The sequence below is a fragment of the Sceloporus occidentalis genome, unplaced genomic scaffold (genome assembly GCF_023333645.1).
Source record: "Sceloporus occidentalis isolate IW3139 unplaced genomic scaffold, rSceOcc1.0.p SCAF_1, whole genome shotgun sequence".
Classification (NCBI taxonomy): Eukaryota; Metazoa; Chordata; class Lepidosauria; order Squamata; family Phrynosomatidae; genus Sceloporus; species Sceloporus occidentalis.
The window spans coordinates 66,869,578-66,894,079 of NW_028316981.1; the positions used below are offsets into that span (position 1 = coordinate 66,869,578).

General features: G+C 39.4%; 1 protein-coding gene across 3 annotated transcripts in view; it reads right to left on the minus strand.

Moving 5' to 3' along the window:
- Positions 1-453: 453 nt before the first annotated feature.
- LOC149321517 (sodium- and chloride-dependent GABA transporter 3) overlaps positions 454-24,502 on the minus strand; it is a 156,382-nt gene continuing 132,333 nt past the window's right edge. For 2 of the 3 annotated variants that reach the window (XM_089523509.1, XM_089523504.1), the window contains exons 9-15: positions 19,109-19,233; positions 15,600-15,712; positions 13,492-13,629; positions 8,029-8,131; positions 6,086-6,186; positions 4,874-5,044; positions 454-1,645 (exon numbers count right to left, since the gene is read on the minus strand). In XM_089523509.1, the coding sequence (XP_089379635.1) occupies positions 1,493-1,645; positions 4,874-5,044; positions 6,086-6,186; positions 8,029-8,131; positions 13,492-13,629; positions 15,600-15,712; positions 19,109-19,233 (904 nt within the window). In that variant the 3' untranslated portion in view covers positions 454-1,492. The remainder of the gene's footprint in view (positions 1,646-4,873; positions 5,045-6,085; positions 6,187-8,028; positions 8,132-13,491; positions 13,630-15,599; positions 15,713-19,108; positions 19,234-24,502) is intronic. The other variant, XM_089523515.1, reaches the window with a different exon arrangement.

A 24,502-nucleotide genomic window follows, 5' to 3' on the forward strand; every position in this document is an offset into this window, starting at 1 on the left:
GTCAAGATTTATTGACGTGATTGCTATATTAATATCCTCTTTATATATAAAAATAGTTTGTATTGTGAATTCTCTGCAAAATAACAATTCAGTGGTGCCTTCTTTCCATCATGTTTCTACAACTGCAGTGATCAGGTAAGGAGTAACAGAAACTAGAAGATACAGGTTTTTTTTTCCATTTTGTTGAAGCAAGAGGATTTGCTGGAAGGCATTCTGTATTGCAGTTATGGATTTGTAACCTAGAGCTATGGATTCATAACTGCTCTATTTATTTACATTGTGTAAATAAATGCCTCCCAAATCTACCTTAGCACATGAAGGAGGTCTGTTCAGCTGGCTATTGGGGCACAGAAGGATAACATTTCCTGTCCCTTCCACCAGTGAGTGAAGCTGCTACAGGGAATTGCAATGTCCTGTTTTTGTTGCACCTTAACTCACTGGAGGCTGTGACTAATCACCAGCTTCACTTGATGGAACTACTGGTTGCTAAGGTAAGTTTAGGTTGGTCAGGCCAGGAGACATTGCTTAGTTATGCACTGGGAACTAAGTCGGTGACACTGGATATCAGCCGTTATCCCCAATCCTTGTTGATAATTTGAGACAGTTGAAGAAACTCACAAAACTAGTCAACAAGTTGGAACAGTGAGCCCCATGGTATCTTAGAAGCTGTTTTGAAACTTCTCAGTGCCTCAGATGTGTGACTTCCCTGAAGTGTGGGAGCTGCTGTTCAAGGCATACTATTCCAACACAGTTATTTGGATTTAGTTCAATGTATAAATCAGGTATCAAGACACAATTATTCTCAAAGGCATTAGCTCAAAACCAGTGACAGCAGATTTTCCAAACATTAAAATTTACGTGGACAATTTGTACTTTAAGCATAAAATTATATGGACTGAAGACTCTCAGGGTTTATTTCTAGTGGTATCTGGCAATCCTATTCAACAGTCGAGAGAAAGATTTAGACGAACGCCTATGGGTATTGGATGAGGCCTAAATTCAGGGAGCTACATATTGAAAGAAAGGTACACATCTGAAGACAATTCCCTTAGATATTAACGTAAGGACACTGTGATCCTCTTTATATACATACAGTAGAAGCTGAAATGGTCTGAAATGTTTACAAATTAGAAAGTGTACAGCTATACAATACCATGCCTTAAAAAACAAACAAACAAAAGTATAAAAGTTTTACAACACATTATATAGGTCCTTCTGGGAACTATAAAACATGTACTGAAATCACCAAATTACAAGGCATCACTAACAAACAATTCTATTTCATTTTTATATTTATAATTTATATATATATATATATATATATAATCGTTACTTATATAATAATTAAAAAATCACTTTTAAACAAGTATACAAGTTCACTTTAAAATTAACTTGTTAATAAAGTTGTGCAAAACAAGCTGGCCTCTATAATTAAGTGAAGTATTTCATTTATTTACTTTATTTATACAAAAATATTCAAAATAAAGTTCTTTCAGAAATGTGTCTCTTTTTCCGTGATGGCTGAAATGTTGCCGTCACCTTTCAGTTTGGCATCACAGTCATTTACTGTAGCAGCATATAGGCCAGCTCCAAGCTTTCCTCTCATTTTCAGGTCTGGGCTGGCCACAATCAGTTTTCTGAATCTCTGGAAAAGAAACACACAAACACAATTAGACGTTATTGGTCAGTGATGGCGAACCCATGCCACGCGTGCTGGAAGTGGCACTTTGTGCCATTTCCTCAGGCACGGGGCGAGGGAGAAGGCGGAAGAGGCACGCGCGTGCCTGTTCCTCCCCCTCTCTGCCTTTTCCTGGCCTCCAGCTATCTCTTGGAGACAGCTGGAAGCCAGAAAAGGGCGCTCTGGAGAAGAAGCCAGAGGAGCGCACCTCTGGCACCTCCTCGCAGCCTTCTCCCGGCCTCCAGCTGCCTCTTCAAGAGAGCTAGAGGCTGGGAAAAGCATGGGGAGAGGAGCTTTGCCAGCCTCTAAGTGTCTCTGGAGAGACAGCTGGAAGCAGGGAAAGGTCTGTGGGGAGGGAGGCAGGGGGGCTGCTTCCTCCCCACTTGCCCTTCCTCCCCACCTACCCTTCTGCCCTCCAAGTGTGCCAAACTGGCACTTAGAAAGCAGTGAACGGTCCATGGGGAGGCAGGGGGCCTGTCCATCTCGCTTCCTCCCCACCTACCCTTCCTGCCCTCCATGTGTCCCAAACGGGGCGCTTGGAGGGCAGGGAAAGGTTCGTGGGGAGGGAGGCAGGGGGCCTGCCCAGTTCCCTTTCTCCCCACTTACCCTTCCTGCACTCCAAGTGTCCCAAACAGGCACTTAGAGGGCAGGGAAAGGTCCGTGGGGAGGGAGGCAGGGGCCTATGCGGCTCCCTTCCTCCCCACTTACCCTTCCTGCCCTCCAAGTGTCCCAAACGGGCACTTGGAGGGCAGGGAAAGGTCCGTGGGGAGGAAGAGAGCGGGCCTGCCCATTCCTCTTCTTCCCCTTTTGCCTTTCCTCACCCCCAAAGGGCTCCAGAAAGCCCTTTGGGGGCGAAGAAAGGTCCGGGAAGAGGAGGACTGGGGCCATGCCCATGGCTCCGCCCCCCTCACGGGCCTTTGTTGACCCCCAGCTGTCTCTCAGAGACAGCTGGGGGGGCGGGAAAAGGGCAGGGGAGAAGCCCCGCCCAAAGGCTGGAAACTCTGCCCATGGAGGGTGAAAGCCATACCCCCTAGGGCAGAAGCCCTGCCCCAGCATGCAGCCCCATCCTGAGGGGGCACAAGCCATGCCCCCTGACATGCAAACCTAAAAAAATTTGCCATCACTGTTATTGGTAGTCATGTATGCTTTCACTTTCAGCACCAGGTACCACTGCTCCCCAAATGTCTGCCTTTTGGCAGAAATGGTTTGTGGTGTTTGCCCACATCCCTGTAAAACCCTGGAGCTCAGCAGAAGAGAAAGAATGGAGTGAGGCTCAGTTGGCAAAGAAAAGAAACGTTTCAATTTTTATATTGTTTTAAATTTTCTTTAAAAACATAGTATCTTATCACACTTTCACTTCACCATAAAATTATTTAAATGTAAATACACTTAGGCTTTGTATATGATATTATAAATGTAAAGGTATTAAAAAGTTTTAATTTTGCTAGTTGTTTATGTCACAACCATTGCCATTACATTGAGTGATATATGGGAATTATGATTTATAAATAACAAAAAGATTACTAAGGATTCTATATGGTGTGGTATGGGAGGAAGTCAATGGGAGGCTTACAGCATGAGTTAGCACAGCAGATGATGCCAACCCTAGTGATGCCACTATTCCTACCTATATCAAAGTCTGTACAGATAGCAAAAGGTTATTACCCCCTATTGCTTATTAATAAAATAGATCGTTAATCCAGTTGAATAAAGATAAGATTACATTACATAAATGGTCAGGGAACCCAAGCAACTGCCTTATACAAAACCAGACTATTTATTGGTCCAACCCAGCATGATCTTGGGCAGAGACTTTCTACCATTCTATCCAAGAGCACACAATAAACCTGGGACCTTATACATGAAAAATAAGCTATGACATCCTTCAATGAGCCATGGCCCCTTTACTCCCATGCTATTTCATTTGCTCAGGCAAATTTGTTCAGGCAAATGACTCAAATGCAGCCCATAATGTCTGCATTGCCTAGAAGTAAAACAGGTTCCCACATTACAATACACAGCTTTACTTTGGAAGACTACATGTTTTGCAGCTTCTAGTTGTTTCCGTTTTATTTTATGTTTTTGTACAGTATTTTAATATTTTGGCTTTAATTTATATTTCATTCTAATCTAGGAATGAGCAACATTTTCCATTGAAGGCCAAATTTCCTTGTGAGTTTTGTATGGTCAATTATATGATAGTAGTGGCAGAGACTGAAGTCTGCAAATGGTTGGTGCCAGAGTGAATAAAATGTTAAGTCCACCTCTCTGTGTTTGAATGTCCCATTGCCATCCTCTTTCCCCCCCTCTACCCCCTTTATCCCCACCTAACAAGTTTATGGTACCATAAACAAATCACCCTTGTCAAAGTGTGGCTTTGTTTTAAGAGTTACAGCTTGAATTTTATACTACTGTGTATATTATGTAAACAAAAATGTATTTATTTTGCTTTTTCAAATAACAACAAAAACATTCAAAAGTTTTCTCCTTGCTGGAAGAGATTGCAACATCATCTTTCAAAGAGGTTTTTTTTTTTTAACAGTTTGGGACATTTTTGAAGAAATGTCATTTGCATGAACTGGGGTTATGAATAATTACTTTTGCAAATATTATGTCATAGAAACTAGGGCTCTATTAACAATTCACATGAATCACCACTAGCTAAATAAAGCAGTCTGATTTGGACTGATTTCTATTAGTTCTAGATTGGAACAGATTGGCCCAATTTGGTAACTAGAATGAAGCAGCACAGGCCAAAGACTGTCAGAAATATTGTTTTTTGACCTGGGAATAAATATATTTTCCATTCATAGACTTAGTTGACTGATGCTGTAGATGGCAGTACAGTGTCTAAAAATTGCAAGACTGCAAAGACTAGGGAATAGAAGCTTTTCCAAACTGTCCCACTCTCCCATTGTTGTTGTTGTTATTATTATTTGAAAACTGCATACTTTACAAATATCTGACACAAAAACACCTGACGTTATCCCTCTGAAATTGGGCTGGGTGGTTCTTATCTTGAGGTTTCACCATCTGAGATATGTGAATTTTTTTAAAAAAAGTTATAGCCTTTTGGGTAGTTCAAGAAGAATGTGTAATCCCAGTTAGTGAGTCTTGATTTGGATTCAGAGTTCAGATAAGAATAGATTGATCACTTACTATATCATGCTACATCATAACAAAAATATGCATCACCTCTAAGATGGTTCCTTCTGTCTTCCACAACTGAATACAGATCCACAGAGGAATGCAAACCATGGAGGAGAGGGCCATCATCCATCCAATGCCATAACCCCAGTCTGGGTATGTATATACATTGTTGTACTTCAGTGGCTTGTATTTCACCAAGAAAAAGATGAATATTCCCTGAAAGAAAGAGAAGTATATCATCTGTGCCTCAGGTGGGGGAAACCAAGCTTCATTATTTGATTTCAATGAAAACTATGAAATTAAAAGTTAAATTTTAAAGACAGACAGAAAGCAGTGCATTTTTGTCTTTTGTCATGTATCTCTGTTCTTTCTATAGAGATGAACTAGCTTTCATGTTTAAATCCTAATTAGACTTCATTTAGGCTTTGTCTGCACAGGCCAGGATACTCCAGTGGAGGCCTGGACTATCCTGGCCCTGGAGCTGTTCTGAAATCCCCCTTTTAAGTGAAGTTAAAATAGGGATGGGGCTCAAAAATCCCCAAGATATGCAAGGGCTTACAGATATGCCTTTGGGTGTTAGCCCTTCATGTGGGAGAAATCAAAATGTAATGGTATATAATTGTGCTAAGCATGCTGATATAAAATAGACCAATGTGTGATCAATGTTTCATCAGATATATATTTAATACAGAAGTTGGCATATACATTTTTTTGTCTGAGTCTTAGGGGTTATCTTTTGATTTAGGGCAACCCCAGGTTTTCTTAGGCAAGAAATACTCAGAGGTACAGTAATTTCCCATTGCTTTCATTGGAAATATAGCCTGCAGCACCTTTTATTCCTTGGTGGTCCCCTGTCCGTGTATGAACCAGGCCTTTTCCTACTTCGCTTCCAAGAGCAGATGAGATCTGGTGCCTTCAGGATATTTAGGTTTATAAACTAGGGACCTAAAATAAAAATGTAAAGCAAATACCCAAATATATGCTGCCTTTAAAATGATTGTGGACATTAGATGCTACCAGTATTTCACTTAGTTCTTCTTTTAACCAGCTGGTGTATGTGTGTGTGTGCTGTATTTTTTAAAAAATGAGATGGGAAAATATTAAACCATTTTGCACAAGTCAGAAGTGTACTTTTTTAAAAATTATGCATATCACTCTTATGTTTGTCTATTTCTGCAAAATATATTCCATAAAACAGCTGGGTGAAGACTTTGCCAAGAATATTATAGCCACATTAATCACTCTTTTATTACTTACAGCACAGATTCCAGGAGTGAGCAACTTCCAACACCATTTAATCAATGGCAGTGGTCTGTATCCAATCATATCTTCAATATTGTCATAAAAACGGTTACTTCCTGCAAAAAATAAATTAATACAGAATGAATATTGTTGATATTGGTACTCTCAGTCTTCTGCTTGTTTCTGGAGTGATATTGCAACCTGAGAATTCACTCATTCTTATGACAATCTTGACTCTGTAACTGTCAAGGAAAGCCTCAGAAAATGAGATAACTGTACTTATTAAGGATAAGTTGAAATGGCCTCTCAAGTTTTGCAAAGGGCATAATAGACACTTTCTAAAGGTTTGCTGAAAACGTCTGAAAGTTTCAGGTCCTTTAACTTCAGTACCAGCCACACCTTTAATACCTTAAGAGATTTTCCCAAAGGGTTAAGGCCTCTGGCTTCCATTTTCTCCAGACTGTTTCTGGAATGGTGCTAGACTGTGGCACACCATCATTCTGGGAGAACTGGGTGGGACAGTATGGCTGCCAATTTAGTCCCCACTCTGGAACCCACATGGAAGTGCCTCCACGAAGCAGTGTAATTCCAGGAGCTTAATGGCCTCTGGCCACCAGGAACAAAAATGAAGCCACCACTGTCATTTATTTTAGAAAATGAAATAAATCAATAGTAGGCAGACAGAGGAGGAATTGTGTATGGAAAATCACATTTTCCTCACCTCTTTGCTATGTGTTCTCTTGTTTTCTTGTTAATTATTTTTAAAGAATTAACCTGGTGTTAAGATATACCTGGTGTAACACATGAAAAAAGAGATATACAGTGTCTGTATGTACAGACATGTACAGTGCCATACATATAAAAGGATCAGGTACACTTAAACCTTAACATTTCCCTTTTCTATGTTGTATCAGGAATTTTATGAGAGAAAATGAGGCTGAGTAGTGCTTTCTGTCTTGCTACTATGAAATAACATGCAAATTACTCTAAGAACCACCCTCCATGGATAATTGTGTGCAAAAAAAGATGCAACAAAAGGAAAAATCCATACAATCCATATGACAATATTGATCCAGAAACTCAGATTGAGTTAATGTGATTATGCTTGGCAAAAGAAAATTATGAAAAGAATTCCTGTGGATATCAATCTAGGAGTTGGAATGGGGAGGCAGGTGAGTATAACAACAGTCTGCTCTTCTCTGAGCTGGTTCCTGATGACTTATTTTCATGTTGTTTATAATATTGATAGTACTGGGTCTAAATATTCTAAAAGCACCTTTGACATAGCCTATCCAGGCTGAGTCTACAGTTCCTAGCCTTGGATGCCTGCCATTCCCACCTTGCCTGTCATACCACTTCAGAATCCCTTCTAGGATTTGAGTGACTGGGCCTGTGGGTGATCTTAATCTGAACAAATTAAAATAAATTAAGTTGACCATTGGAAGAGTCAGTTTGATTAGTCAATGGGAAGTGAATGCGTACTGGAAACATCAAGGTTTAATTTTTGGAATTTATATATTTTATATTTTAATTTAATGTATATTTTAATGTATTTATTTTATTTTATTTTATATTTTAATTTATATATTTTTGAATATTTTCGAGATGTGGATGCTTGAATCTGTGGAGAAAATATTCCGTGGATACAGAGGCTGACTGTATTTCAGAGAAAGGAGCTAGCGAAACCACCTCTAAGTATTCCTTGCCTAAGAAAATCCTGTAAAATTTATGAGGTCACAATAGACAGACAGGAGAACAGAAGGCACACACACACACACACACACACACAGTGATTTATACAGGTTTATTGTAATTGTAAGGTACCTTAGACAAATTTGTATCTTGAAGGGCAGAATGTAAATAATTGTAATAAGGAAATAAATTATTAATAGAAACATTCTGAAAAGGTATAATGTGATTTCAGGGTTAGCTCCAATTAGCAGGAATTCCTGACTCACCATAAAACCAGCCGATGCAGACACATTCAAATATAGCAACAAAAAGAAGGCACATCCCGCTGGCTGCATAGGAGTCAAACAGCTGGAAAACATACATTCCACCCTGGAAGAGTAAGTTGGAAAAGTTAATCACCTCACCCAGCCATTTAAAAATTTAGAGCAGGGACATGAGTTGCATCTTTTTGGGATCCTACTACATTTTGTCCCACCTCCACAACTGTATAAATATTATTTATACCTGAGGCCTTAACACCACTCAGTACTTCATCTAAAGAAATGGGTTTACAGCCACAAAAGCTCATGCTGAAATAAAAACCTGTTAGTCTTAAGGAGTCCTGGTAGTGCAGTAGTTAAATGCCTGTACTGCAGCCACTCACTCACAAGCCACAAGGTTGTGAGTTCAATCCCAGCCAGGGGCTCCAGGGTTGACTCAGCCTTGCATCCTCCCATAGGTTGCTAAAATTAATACCCAGCTTGTTGGGAGCAATAAGCTTACACATTGTAAACTGCTTAGGGAGTGTTAAACTGCACTGATAAGCAGTATAAAAATGTACTTGCTACTGCTATTAAAGGTGCTGCCCCATTTCTTTTTCCTCCCTCCCCTCCCCCCTTTTTAATTTTAAAAAGAGGAAAGGTAATGAGTCCTGAGAATGAACACTGCAGCTGAAGTTAGGTTTCCTTCCCCTTCCTGCTACTTGGAGATCCAGAAAAGCTCTAGATTATTTATCCAAGTGTTTTAACATATTATTAAGTTATGTGAACTGTATCTATACCTTCAATGTTATAAAGAGTTCTAGATTTCAGTGTATATTGAAATCTAAATGGTTGGGCAACAGTGACACACTAAACCTTTTTGAAATTAGAACTCTCATCATGCCTGCTGGGAGTAGCCAGTGAGGAGGATGGTGGAAAGTGAAGTCTACAAATGTTTGCAGTCCCATAAATCCTAAGATTAACTGAACAGGAAGAAGTTCCTGGGAACAGTATTTTCTGTTCATTCTCTCTCAGCCACCGCCATGTCCCATTTTCAGTTTTTTGGGACATAGGCAGAGGAAGGTGAAGGACGAAATGGACAATTTTCCTTATGTAAATTTCCTTCTATTCACTATTCTTGGAATCTAAGCCTTTCTATTTAGTATGAGTTTGCATGCATTTAAACTGCAATCTACCTCAAACATTAGGTACAGAATTTAAAAAATAAGAAATTTGTATATTCTGCACATACTCTGTGACAGAAAACATTACTGGATATTGTGGGAAATCAGTAAACCCTGAGGATACTGTTGTGATTTTTTTCAAAAAAGGAAGTTTTTAAATGTAACATAATGTTATAAGGATTGTGAATAGTTATCTCTGAAAGATGGCATCACACCTTTAAAATGTGTTTCCAGTTGCCTCCCATATTTAGGTTAACTATCATAGCTCTAAATAACTGAAAACCCTTTTACAACACAATGCTATATAATGTTCTCAGGAATAGATTCCCTTGAGATAACCAGAAATTTCTCCCTGGTAAGTAATATATACATAAATATTCAGATTCTGACAATTGTCTGTAATATGAAAGTGGATAAAGCCACAAATAGTATATGAGAGAGCATGTACTAGTGTTGGTCCCAAATGGAAGAGAAAGTGAAATAATAATCCTTTGGATTCCTTAATGGTCTCTTAGTAGGTCAAATTCCTAACAAATGTGCTAGTCCCATTAACGTACATACATCAGTTTCTTTCACAATAAAACTAGAAATTTAGACAGAATTTTGCTTGGCATGATGACATGTGAATAGTGTATAAATGGTGAGGGACTTGGAAATACGCTAGAGCTTACCAGTCAAAAGTTACCATCACCAGTAAGTTCAACACAGAGATCTCTAATGGTACCTTTTATCTTCTGAGACAATTATTAAGGCCATCTTGAGAGCTGGCCTAGTTCCTGGCTCAGCAGTGGTCTACTGAGGTTGAAATTCAATGTACAGCAAAACCCCTTCAGCACTGCTTTAAAGTGGTCCCAAGAAACTACGCACTGAAGAGTGTACTCTGCAGACTCCCTGAACAGAAATGAATTTGTTCACCCTAAGCTTACCTCACTTATAGACATTTTGGAAAGGCCTCTAAAGTAGCATTACATTATGGAATGTAGTGCAACAGTGCCATTTGGTGGCTCAAGATACATATTACAACATGATTCACTCTGCAGAGTTATGTCACAGTAGATACACTATGCTACTCTTCCAAGTAGCAGCAACAACAATGGCAGGAGACAGCTTGTGTTTCTAAATAATTCCCTGATCTTTCCCCCACAGTCCAAAAATGCTGAAATAACAATCAGATAGTGTAGATCCATTTTGGCAATTAAGTGGGGAAAATGAATAAATCACAGTATAATACATGTCTTTGGCCAACATCAAGTGACACTACCAGTTTGAAGTGCAAACAAAGAAGAAATTTGTGTTTTTAATAGAAAGAAGAATTAAAAGAAATAATGATGGAAAATGAGTTTATATTTCTAGGAACTAAACATTATGTACTGAAACTATTTTATTATGAACTATCAGAAAGCTAATGCTAGGTTCAAACATTAATTAGAATGAAGACTGCAGTCAACCAATTAGAAGGGTAGGATTGGGAAGGGCTATTTTGCAAGAAATGGACTAGATTCTAAACAGTAAAGATATAAATCAGAACACTAAAGTGAGGATCATCCAAACCACTGTATTTCCCATCAACATGTAAGGATATGAGAGCCGGACAGTGTAAAAAGGTGATAGAAAGAAAATAAATTATTTTGAGATGTGGTACTAAAGAAGTGTGCTGAGGATACCATGGACAGCCAAGAAGACAAACAAATAGATTCTTGAACAGATCAAGCCCAACAGTTCTGTGATTCTATTCCATTCTCTACTCAGCAGATAATAATAATAATAATAATAATAATAATAATAGATTTTATTTCTTTACCGCTTTTCCACAGATCAAAGCAGTTTACAGCCGTGGAAAACCATTACAACCATAAAAAACTGTTACAAAACATCTCTAGATAAAAACCAATTATACAAAATTTAAAACACAGTCATACAGCAAGGTAAGGCAGGGAATCAATGGAATCAACATACACAACTTCATTTATCAGTGGGGAAGGCTTGACAAAAAAGGAAGGTTTTAAGCCTTTTTAAAAATGTTTCTAGGGGGGTCGTCAAACGGAGCTCCTCGGGGAGGCTATTCCAGATTCACGGGGCCATCAGTGAAAAGGCCATCTGGGATGTAGAAACATATTTGGAAGGTGGAATTTCCATAAGATTCTTCCCGGATGTTCTGAGTTTGCGGGGCGGATTATATGGGGGGATGTGGCCCCTCAAGTAACTTGGGCCCAAGCCATGTAGGGCTTTATAGATAATAACCAACACCTTGTATTGCGCTCGGAAGCGAATAGGCAGCCAGTGAAGATCTTTTAAATTAGGTGTTATATGGTCAAACCTAGATGTACCGGTGACCAGTCTGGCTGCCACATTTTGTACTAACTGAAGCTTCCAGGCTTGGTACAAGGGTAGCCCTATGTAGAGTGCATTACAGAAATCTAGACGAGAGGTTACCAGAGCATGTACCACAGTTTCATGGTCCCTTTGGCCCAGGTAGGGTCACAGTTGGTGTATCAACCGAAACTGATAGCAAGCACTTCTGACCGTCGCATCTACTTGAGATGACAACTGCAGGGACGAGTCCAGAAGTACTCCTAGACTACGAACTTCGTCCTTCAGGGGAACTGTGACCCCGTTCAGGACAGGTGGACAAATTTTCTTCCCTGGGCCTGGGGAACCTATCACCAGTACTTCCGTTTTCTCTGGATTCAGACTGAGTTTGTTTTCCCTCATCCAGCCCATTACCGACTCCAGGCAGGCATTCAGAGGAGAGACGCCATCCTTAGTCACTGCATCAGTCGGAGACACAGAGAAACATATTTGGGTGTCATCGGCATACTGATAACACCACGCCCCGTGTCTCCGGATGATCTCTCCCAGCGGTTTCATGTAAATGTTGAACAAAGTGGGGGGACAAAATAGCTCCCCGAGGGACACCAGATGTCAGTTCCCTCTTAGAGGAGCAAGTGTCCCCCAACTGCACCATCTGGAATCTGCCCGAGAGATAGGATCGGAACCACTGGAGTGTAATGCCCCTGATACCCAATTCCCTCAGGCATTCCAGAAGGATACCATGGTCTATGGTATCGAAAGCCACTGAGATGTCCAAAAGCACCAACCAGGTCACACTTCCCCTGTCGATGCCCAGACGGAGATCATTGGCTAAGGCTAGATGACAGGGAGTAACTGAGATGTCACATTCACAAGGTCACCATAAGTGGAGGTTGACTTGAGGGCAGTTAACAACAACAAAGTGCCATTTTGCATAACAATTAAATCTTTGCTGGTATTCCATATTCGTTACTTAGTTATGTTTACTCCCCCACCCCCCCCACCCCGGAACACACCTTAAGAGCCAACAGCCAGATTCAGCTTCCAACTCGGGTGCAAGAAGGTGGATGTTACCACCATTCTCTCACCAATGACTGAGGTGACAACAAAGATCCTGCTTCAAGGGGTCCTGTTTTCTGATTGTTGCAGTCTCACCTGCTTTCTGATTGTTGCAGTCTCGCCTCCCCCTTGTGCCTTGACCATAAGCTAAGCATATATCCTTTGCCCAATCCAGTTGCTGGCTCTTAAATTGGGGTGGAGTGGCATTTACAAGGTCATGTCACAAGATAGTAATTATAATAGGCATCTATGGACACCATCATATTTGCAAAAAAATATTCAAGGGCAAGTATTAGTTATAATGGAAGTCTTCCAAAAGTCGGAAATGTGGTCATTAATTTCCCCCAAAAGTTGTACTTTGAAAAAAGCAAGTTAGTACTTCTTTTATTTGAATATACAGTGTGCCCGTGCCAACTGCAGGCTTGCCAACTGCAGTCTGAGCTTCTATGGATGGCAATCCAGGCTTTTTTAATGGGGGGTGCATACACATGGCAGTGTGAGCAGACACATGCACCTATTGAAAAGAATGGGACTTAAGGTCCTGTGGTTTGTTTGTTTTTTGCTATCCATTGAGGGGGGATCTGGAATGGATCCCCCATGGATAGCAAGGGCATACTGTATTTTCTTCAGCCAAATACAAAAATTAGCTTTCGGGCATTCCCACTTCAATTAGTGGCAGGTAGTAACCATTTATATAGCTATGCATTGTACAAGATGCTGTTCCCACAAGACTACATGAAACCGTTGACAAGAAGTATTTACATTCTCAAACATTTTCTTTTATCACTTGGCACCATATAATCAACATTTTGTTGCTTCAGTATTTTGTTGCTTCAGTATTTATCAGTCCTCAAACACAGAAAGAATTTCTTTTTTCTAAAGGAGAGATAACATGTTTTTGGTGCACAGCTCTGAATGCAAATAAATCTTATCTTACCTCAGTTAACATTATTAGACCAAGGAAAAATGACACAATTGAAAGAGCAAGAATCAACAATTCTCGTCTGTAACCCCTTCGGAAAACCTTTGGATACATATCCACCACAGCTGTCACAAGACTTTCAACGCACACAAACTGGACAAAAGAAATGCAAGAGAGAAAAGATGTAACATTAAAATATGTATTATTTCGAGAGCATTTGCTAGGGTACAAGATGCTCTACTATTTCTCCATAATTTACAGCCCAGTCCTGTTTTAAAGGTGTGCCAAATATGTCCCTCTATGCTTTCAATTTATCACACATGTTACATATGTCTGCTGGCAATGGGACAGAGCACTATTTGAAGGGTTGGATTGTTCCTTCCAGCATTCTTCAAATATCTAGTAAGAGCTGCTTGCATGGCAGTTCGGAATGATTTTTCTAAGTGCAGAAGTTCCACAGCAAAATACTATCTGTAATATAAGGCCTACAATAAAAATAATGAGAGAGGCAGCAACTTGCCCAAGGCATTAAATTCCAATGCTCAGGAGAGATTTCAGCTTAGGTTTTGCATGTCTAATACAAAACAGATCTACTGTATCACCATGTTACTCTCGTATTCATAAATACTAAATGGCATGTTTGCTCTTCAGTTCCCTGCCATCGTTCAAGGAAAATGTGTGCATGAATGGATCATATAATTATAGAATCATAGAGTTAGAAGTGACCACAAGGGACATCTAGTCCAACCCCCTGCTATGCAGGAACACACAATCAAACACTCTCAACAGATGGCCATCCAGCCTCTTTTTAAAAACCTACAAAGAAGTGAGACTATATCACTCTCTGAGGTAGCATATTCCACTGTTGAACAGCTCATACCATCAAGAAGTTCTTCCTAAAGTTTAAGTGGAATCTCTTTTTCTGTATGATTCCAGGTTGGTCCCACAGCTAGGACTGGGTTACATCATCCGAAAGAACAGCTGATCACAGATCAAACAATTGTTTGGATGCTTGTTAGGAAAGGGTGGTCTATGCATGCTCAGGTCCTGATCATCTTTTGTTGTATATCTTTTGATTAATACTATATTACTTTTGACTCTCCCTTTCCTTTCCTCCTGCTATATTACCATTCTCAATACTGAGACTGTACAATTCTTAGAAGCAGGGATATACCATTTTTGTTTATGAAATAAAGAAGCCATGTAATGCTAAGTAGCATCATTATAGCATTTTATGGTACTTTTATGTAGTTCACATATACTTTTTTTGAAATACGTATAAAAACTTTGTAAGGTACACCTGCATTATACACAGTTTGAATGCAGGAATGGGTAGGCTGAAGATGAGAGAGAGTGGCTTTCTAAAGAACATTTAGCAGGAGAATAATGTGAGAACAATGGTGCTTGTGAGAACATCTCAGGTAACCGGTTGGCCTTGTTTGAACAGAATGCTTGCCTATATAGACTTTCAGTCTGATCTAGTATGTCTGTTCATATGTTCCTAATTATTTCCATATTCATAGTTCAGTTTCCTAGCCACTGTGTGACGCCAGCTAGCAATCAAGTTTTCCAAAAAAGCAGAGCACTACCTTAAAATTCAGCAAATTTGTCCCTACTACTTAAACTTATAAAATGCTTGCAACACTTAAAATACACACACACATTAAAATTTCCAGATTTCCTTATTGGAACAGTTCCAAATATAAAATCTTAGAACAAATAATTTGAGGATTATAGTATAAACTAGAGCATGAAGAGACTTTAGCTATACATAAGAAGTTGGACACTTTCAGTCAAAATAACACAAGGATAGGAATTTGAGACTGAGGGAATGAAAGCTACTAGGTTCTTACACATGAAATCTTGCTTTTGGAATATGTATTTTATTTCTCTTTGCATCCTGCTGCATCCCTTAAACGAACTCCCATGACTACTGCTATTTTTATTTTGTGACCTACGTAAACTGTTCTCCTGTTTATCATTTCTGTTTTCCTAAAAAATGGAAAAAAATATAGCTGACTGACATTCTGGATTACTACTTGCCTCTACTACTGTAAACACATCAGAAAAACTATTCAATAACATTAGGCTATGTGTATATAAAATTATCTTTCAATTCATACCTGACTATCTAATCCAAGGAATATGAGCATCATGAAAAATAATGTTGCCCATAATGGAGAAAGAGGCATCATTGTTACAGCTTTTGGATAAGCAATAAAAGCAAGTCCAGGTCCTGAAAAAAAAGAAAACAAATGTACTTCAGTAACAATTTTCTCATTTCATATTTTATAAGTAACTTTGTCATGTTGATGGTTTAGAGTTTATGGATATATAAATGGATAAGTGAGGTGTCAAATACGAACCTATCGCAAAATCATTTTAGACCAGTGCCTAAAGACAATATATACTGTATGGCTTCTGGAGAGTAGGGTTTACTGATTTAGTTATAAATTACAATGGTTCTGGATGCTTCTGGACACTAGAAAATGAAAGGGCAGGAAGAAGCAGAATCATCTTATATTTCCAGTTTCCATCACTTATTTCTATTGTCCAAAGTGTCCTTAGGGAAGTCAAATTTCCAAAAATTTTGAAGCGTAAGGGTTTTGTTTGGAGGGGGGGATGAAAGAGTAGGGGATGAAATATGCACCATGTATTTTCATCAAATCCATAAGTATGTTATTGCTTTAACAACAGTTTAAAAACTTTATTCATAATGCAGGCCTAAATCTAACTGCTAGCCCCAACTAGGGTGGTCCAATAAATCACCTTGCTATTGCCTTCCTCTGAGGCTGACAGCATGTGACTTGCCCAAGGTCACCCAGTGGGTTTCATGGCTGTTATTTAGCGAATGAATGAAATTTAAAACACAAAAGCATTAATTGCACAATACTAAGGCTGTATCTGCATTGCAAAACTCATCCGGTTGACACTACCTTAACTGCCATGGTGTAATGCTATGGAATTTTGGGAACTGTAGTTTTGTGAGACATTTAGCCTTCTCTGTCAGAGAGCTCTGGTGCCAGAACAAAATACAAATCCCAGGATTCTACAGCATGGAGCCATGGCAGTTAAAGTGGTGTCAACCTGAATTATTTATCCAGTGTGGATGCAGCCTAAAAGAAAAAACCTGCAAACTGCTGCCTAAGTGCAAGTATCTCTGTTTGCAACCATATGATAAGTAAGATTGGGGGGGGGGGGGGGGGATGAAAGCAGAAATTTCAGAAACTTCAGCTAGTTCCAAACATGGAAACCAGATTCCAGATTGATTACTGGGACATTCAGGAGTGATCACATCACACTGATCTTAAAATCACTTCACTGGCTGACAATTAGTTCAAAGTGTTGGTTATTACCTTTAAAGCCCTACATGGTTTGGGTCTAGGTTACCTATAGGATCATGTTCTCCCATATAATCTGCCCCATATGCTCAAGTGCTTTGACAGACATATACTCCAGTCAGCCAGGACTAGGTTGGAAATTGTCAGCCAGAGGACATTTTCTACAGCCACCCCTAGACTGTGGAATGATCTGCCAGAAGAGGTTAGACAGCTGAATATGCTGTCTGAATTCAAAACATCATTAAAAACCAGTCTCTTCCAGTAGGTTTACCCAGATGATTTTTAAATTGCCAATTTTAAATGTGGATTGTTTTAATATGTGTATTATCTTGTCCTTATAAATTGTATGGATGTCCTATCAAATTGATGTGTACTTTAAATGATTTGTTTTAACTGACATGATGTGTCTGTTAATTGTTCTTGTCCCTCGCCTTGAGAGAGGTGGATAAGAAATATTATTAGGATTATCAATATAAATGAAATAAAGTTCATTTGGACAGAAAGGGTCTTGTGGAGATAATATTTTAAAATTTGCACTTCAAGCATATTCAATACACAGTGCACACGTGTCATATGTGAGCATGCTTTACACAGCTTTCAGCATACGCTGAAAGCCGTGCTGGGAGAAGGGGCGGCACGTCTCATAAGGGATAATGGGGTGTGTACCTGTGGTGCACGTGTGCCACCAGTTGCACAAGCCCCATTAATTTAAATGGGGCTTGAGCATAGGCGGAATTCCCTTTATGCAGGGAGTCCAGAATGGATCCCCTGCGTAAAGGAAGGGCAGACTGTACACGTTAAGTCAACACTGAAAATATTGAAATAATGTACTAGCATCATGAACAAATGAAAGTCTGCAGCCTCAAAATAATCCTTTCTTGAAGATGGTAGCATCTATCAGGTGCAGAAATATATCTGGATTTGTGAATTTTATATGCCTACAGCAATCATTACTATTCCCTAATTGTGCTAAATTACTCTTAATTTGTAAAATTCTGTCCTCCTAAAAAAAATAAAACTTCACTTATTCCTAAAGCTAAAATAAAATAAAATCATCAGATGGTTTCCCCCTGTGGTCTTCTCCAAACTTCCCAAATCTCTTAATTGAAAAACTGACAATTCACCCATGGAAAAAATAGAACAAATTTCTTCCCATCCCCACCCCACTCCCCAGCACAGATTATGGACAAGCAAAAGGTCCTAGGTTCAGTATTTGACATCTCCAGATAGGAATCCGAATAACTCCTTTCTGAAACCCCAGACAGCTGCAGTCTATCCATGTGGACAGCCCTAAGCTAGATAGAACAATGATCTGATCTGATACAATGCGCATGTCCTTGTTCCTATGATTGTATTATTTTATAATCAAATAATAAAGTTATTCAAACACTCATATTGGTAGGCTTACAAACTTCATGAAGACAATAGACTAACAAACTTCATGGAGGCGATGGACTCATTTACCGATCCTTGGGTCCCTCGCCAAGAGAAAGATGGCATAGAAATGCAATAAATAAATACAAGAAAAAAGAAAATGCAAAAGTATTGTCTGCAAATAATTGCAGAAGATTTGCATTCCATCCAACGTGGGCAAAGCCTTTTTCTGGTCTCCAGGCTGTTCTTTGGATAGCATTCATGTCTTTCAAAGAGTTTCAAAGAGTTTGCAGGTGCAGAGGAATGCAAAGGTCCCATTGTGACACCTGTTTACCCTTTGGAAATAAATCTACTGCAACTCAATACAACAAAACAAGAAATAGTAGCTATAGTGGGTCAATATTTCCCTTTTTCTTCTGTGTCTCTGTAGTGGGTCAATGTTTTCCTTTTCCCACACATGCATGAAAGGGAACCCAATTATGAAAGGGAATAAAAAACGTACCAAGGGAGGTAAATTTTTGGAAGGTACACAGGTTACAAATTTGTCATGAACAAACCATAAAATAAATAGTTTTGAGGTCCCAGCACCTAGTTCTAGAAAAATATTATAGTTATAAAGTCTATAGTATAGTCTATAAAGTACTGTATCTAGATTCTAACTACTATTATAAAATACATGGAAACACCAAAACAAAGATTTTATTTTTTAAATAGTACTGTCCCTCCTAAATTTGGAAATGTAATTTTTCTTCAGCTAATGTCCAACCGGGTAACTGAATATGAATTTGACAGAAGATTTTCAGTTTTTTAAAAGATCTCCCCTACTGAAGAAAAAAAAAATCCTACTCAGTCCCCATGTTAATTCCAAAGGACCTAAACCAGAGGCGATTAATATGAAACATATTTTTACAACATACCTGATTCTGCAACTTCTGCTATGGGCACCCCCTGTTCATATGCCATAAAGCCAAGGACAGAAAAGATGGCAAAACCAGCAACAAAGCTTGTGCCGCTGTTCAAACAACACAGCATAATGCAGTCTCTATGGATAAAGGATAGATTTATGGTTTGTTTTATAAATTCACTCCACAGGATTCTTTCAAATGAATATCTGTACTGGTTGGCAAAAACACACAGAAACTTGCAAAACACACTGGCATAAAAAGCCAGCTTCAGGATGTCTTGGGGACATGGCATACAGACGCACCCGCTCCCAAGATGCCTGGAAGCCAGCTTCAAGCTGAGCAGCTGCCTGTATAAGGGCCAGCTTCCAGGCACTCTGGCAGTGCAGTGTTACATGCTGCCAGAGCACCTTAAAGCCGGTTTCAGCTGCAGCGGCCTAGAAAAGCCAGCGTTTAGCCACCTGAAAAAGGAGTGGCTCTTTGCTGCTCCTTCTTCAGCCAGCTTCAAGGCAGATTAGGGCCATGGATTTTGGTTGCCAAGGCCCCAATCCACCTTTGGAAGGAATGACTTAAAGGCACTCCTTTGGGGTGGTCTGTTTCACTCCAAATGTAGACTTCCTTGAAAAGCAGTGGATTCCACAAATGATTAAGCAACTCCCACAACAGGAACTAAAACACTTCAACTCAAAGTCTGAAGAAAGGACATTCAAAATGTAGTCTCCCTGTCACTATAACATCTTTTTAAAAACAGGATTTCCTTGCTTGTTTTACTCACTAAGTAAAGCCCTAAACAGATGGGCAGATCGGGGTGGCTTCCAGCCACTCCAGGGGCATTGCACACACCCCTGGAGTGCCCAGAAGCCACCCTGGGGTTGCATTGGGGCTGCCTAAGGCAGCCAAAAAGAAGTGACTATTTTCTGCTTCTTGCTGCAGTCCATTTGGATGCCTCCCAGGCTGCGCTGTGTGTTTGCTACAGCCCCGGGCCAATTGGGCCAGGAGCGGCTACTGGCTGCTGCTTCCTGCCCATCTGTTTCACCCCTAACTTGCAGGTCCTAATGAGATTCATTCAACACTTTTTTCAGACAGCTAAGCAGTAGCTGTAATACTTGGCTTTTGCATAAACTAGCTCTCCCCTCCCCAATTTGTTGAGATCTATTTCCAAAGAACAGATGAGAAATGTCACACAGCGAACAGCCGCGAAATAAAAGTGAAAGCTGTGCATTTTATTATTTAGTAAAATATGTCCAACAAGTGATAACAATTGTAGGCTACAACTTAATTGGGGAGAACATAATTTAGCTATGAAAAGTCTCTTAGGTTTAAGTAGACAGGACGCATTCAAAATCTAAAGCAATATACTGGCCACATTTGTCATATACAGCAGCAAAGGGATTGCCCATAGGTATTTATGCAAATCCTGGTTTATTAAATCAGGATTTGATCATTCAAATCAGGCCAATATATACCACTGATCCTGGAGGGTGGGAATGAAGACTCTAGTTGGGATACTGGAATTAGATTAATTATACAAAATCCATAATACTCATTGTGTCAGCACTTTTATTAGTTCAGCCAGAAAGCTTAAAATAGCTTTTGAATGCCACTGGCTTCTGCATCAGGTGTCTTCATCAGACAAGAGGGTAAAAATCATGCAAGAAAAGAAAAGTGATGTTGATAGAGTCAGAGGCCTGTTGTTGTTGTTGTTACTGCTGGTGGTGTGTGTCTTCAAGGTATTTCCAACCTATGGCAACTTTATTGGGGGTTTTCCTGGTAAGATTTGTTCAGAGGGGGATTGCCATTGCCTTCCTCTAGGGCTGAAGGTATGCAACTTGCCCTAATGGGTTTCTATGGCTGAGCAGGGATTTGAATCCTGTTCTCCAGAATCCTAGTCCAATATTCAAACAATGATACTATGCTGGCCTGTAATCTAGAGGCCTATGTCTAGTTTTTTTTTTGGGGGGGGGGGTTTGAGAGAGAGAGAGAGACTCTGAAGACAGAAATTCAGACTCTGCCTCCTACAAAAGCAAGGCTGTGAAGTCACTTGGAACAAAGTCAATAAAGGATAGCAACAACATTTCAGATTTACATTTCACAACAATAACCGCTTCCTTTGACATGTATATCTATATCTTCTTTTTGGATTTTTTTAAAAAGAAGCTGTCAGCACAATATGGATTTTGGATTTTGTTTTATGGCCAACATGGACCATCTTTTTAAACCGAATAATAATTTACTGCCCATTTACATGGGATGTCTATATTTTGGGAGTTATCCATAGAGATCCTCCTTGTTATTATGGAAATTGCCTGCTACATTTATAGTTGTAGAAACTAGAATGAGTAGATAGGCTAGCTGGTTATTGGTCATCTCTATGGCCTGAGGATAACCTTGATACTTCTTTCTTTCTCCAGGACCATCGATGTTCATACACACACAAACACATAAACTTAAAAACTTCCTTCCAGAAGCCTCACTGTGCTAATATCAATGTTCTAATTTAGTTAGCGAAAAATAAATTAAATATTAAGGCAATCTGATACTGTACTCTGATATAAAAGGTTCATTTTTGCAAAATATCTAATTTTTAAAATTTTGTTTTTAATGATCCCAAAAGATGTTCAATATTGTGTTTGGTCAACTTTAGCAATATATGGACATTATGATTATAAACTTACAGGTTATTTTAATAATGTGATTTTTAAAGAACAAAAATCATACACAGACTAACTGATCCAGAATCAACTAATTTAATTTCATACAATAGCAGCCTTAAGGGGAAAATTAATAAAGGCTAATTTAGGATAATAAAAGAGAAGAAATTAAGGTGAATTGAAATGGCATTAGCACCACTTCCAGATTTATGATTCTGGGATCTGCTTTACAACTATGGGAGTGGATAGCATTAGAGTTTACACTAGGGGGAGCCAATACTCCGTTCTCAAATTCTCTCTGGTGAATATAAAATTAATATCTACACAGCAGTTCCCAGCTGTTATGGCTAAAATGTTTATGAAACAGGCTTTGCTCTTGTTCTCTCCATTAACATCTATTTTGCACCTAGACAATCAACTTTCTTCAAAGAACAGTTTGATTTCAGCCCCAAATATATGGTTTTTAATATAATTTCATATGTAATAATAAACAACTAGCACTCTAATTTATCATTTGTTGCTGAGGAATGAACAATTTGTGAAGCAGTGCAAAAATCATGACATCCCACCAGTATGACACTGATATTTAAATCATGTAGTTCTAGTATCCATGACAGAGTCTGCTATAGAACTTCAAAAGATAAGGAGACAGCTTCTGAATTAGGTCATTTGCTAAAATGATGAGAAATCAAAATACATGTGCTGGTTATAGTAGGTTACATTCAGTGTTATGTGACTGGTCTTTCACTAATCAATGGAGGTGGGGGATTTCCTTCCTTTCCTGTCCCCTGCAACTCCCATCATCCCCCAAATCTGCTCCACAGGATCTTAAGATGTACACTGCATGTACATACATCCTTCAATCACTAGCTTGATTTAATGTTCTCCCAACAGCAGTATTAGAAGGGAAATACAGGTAAATACCCTATGAATCTCGGTTTTGCTCTTGTGATGCCGGTGTTATAGAAATTACAGCTCATGTTCTTTTTATTCACCATCAGCTGATTACCCCTCTTTTAATCAAATATCCTAGACATACTGATACCTTTTATTTACGATATCTGTTGGACAATCAGGACCCAAATGATGTACTTAAGGTAGCAAAATTATTTTATATTATGTGCAAAACGCGCCCCCAACTGGCTGGTGACAACTGACGATAGCTGGTGGAGTGGGATTCTGATGTTTGTTTTTTGAATCCTGTTCTAATAACTGTACTGTACAATTATTATTTTATTATCATATATTTATTATATTCTATACTAGTCAATGACTGAATAAACAGCTTACTAATTACTACTTACTACATCCTTCAAACATCAGCACATTTTTTTTACAAATGAACTTTTATCTTCATAAATTTAATTGATAAGAGAACTAAAAAGTCTAATTACAATTTACAACAAATTATTAAAAATGAGTTAAAATTGTCTAATTGTTTTTTGTGGGTTTTTCAGGCTACGTGGTTGTGTTCTGGAAGTATTTATTCCTGATGTTTTGCCTGCATCTGTGGCTGGCATCTTCAGAGAATGGTGACATGGAGGTGTGTGGGATATATACTGTGTGAACCTTGGTTGAAAGGAAGTGTTGGGTGTTGGTGTGGTGGTGAATGGCAAAATTCACCAACACCAAATCAAAATCTAGCACATGCAAATGAAAATCACCCAGGGTCAGGGTGTTTCCCAGCAGACAATGGATCTCTAATTAAATAGACACAAATCTTCCTCACATATCTTCCCACCCTGAGACCTTGCCATTCCCCAACAGACCAGCACACACATGTAAATCACTTCCTCTCAACCAAGGGTCACACAATATATATATCACACACACCTCCGTGCCAGCATACTATGAAGATGTCAGCCACAGATACAGGTGCAACATCAGGAATAAATACTTACAGAACATAGACACATAGCCCGAAAACCCACAAGAATCTGTATGCCGATGACACCCAGTTGTATCTTTCCACCCCCGACCTTTCTCCAAGGCTTGAACAGCAAGTTTCATCATGTCTCACAGCTGTCTCGCAGTGGATGCGCCATCGGCGTTTGAAGCTCAACATGTCCAAGACGGAGCTTCTTGTCTTTCCTCCTAAGCCCACCCTTCAACACTCCTTTTCTGTCTCTGTGGACAACATTTCTATTCAGCCAGTCCAGCAAGCCCGCAGTCTTGGTTTCATCTTTGATTCTTCTCTGCCGTGTATCCCTCAGATCCAAACCACAGCCAAGGCTTGTCGATTCTTTTTGTACAATATTGCTAAAATCAGACCATATGTCTCTTGTTTAATCTTGTTTTAAGGAGGGTGGTATTATGTATATATGGATGTATTTTAACCTGTTGTATGCCGCTTTGATTGCCTGGCAAAAAGCGGGATAGAAATAATTATTGTTACTGCCAAGATCCTGGTCCATGCCCTAGTGATCTCACAACTTGATTACTGTAACGTCCTCCTGGCTGGGCTTCCTCTTTCTCACCTCCGTCCTTTAATCTCTGTCCAGCATTCAGCTGCATGCATTATCACATCCGCCCAACGCTCTGACCACATCTCTCCTGTGTTGGCATCCCTTCACTGGCTCCCCCTCCCTTTCCATATTCAGTACAAGCTTCTGCTGTCGACGTTTAAAGCCCTCCATGGGCTGGCCCCTCCTTACTTATCAGACCTTCTTTCTCCTCACCTTCCCACCAGGGCCCTCCGTTCTGGTAGTCAAGGTCTGCTGTCCCAGCCCAGGATTTCCTCTGCCCCATCTCGGATTCG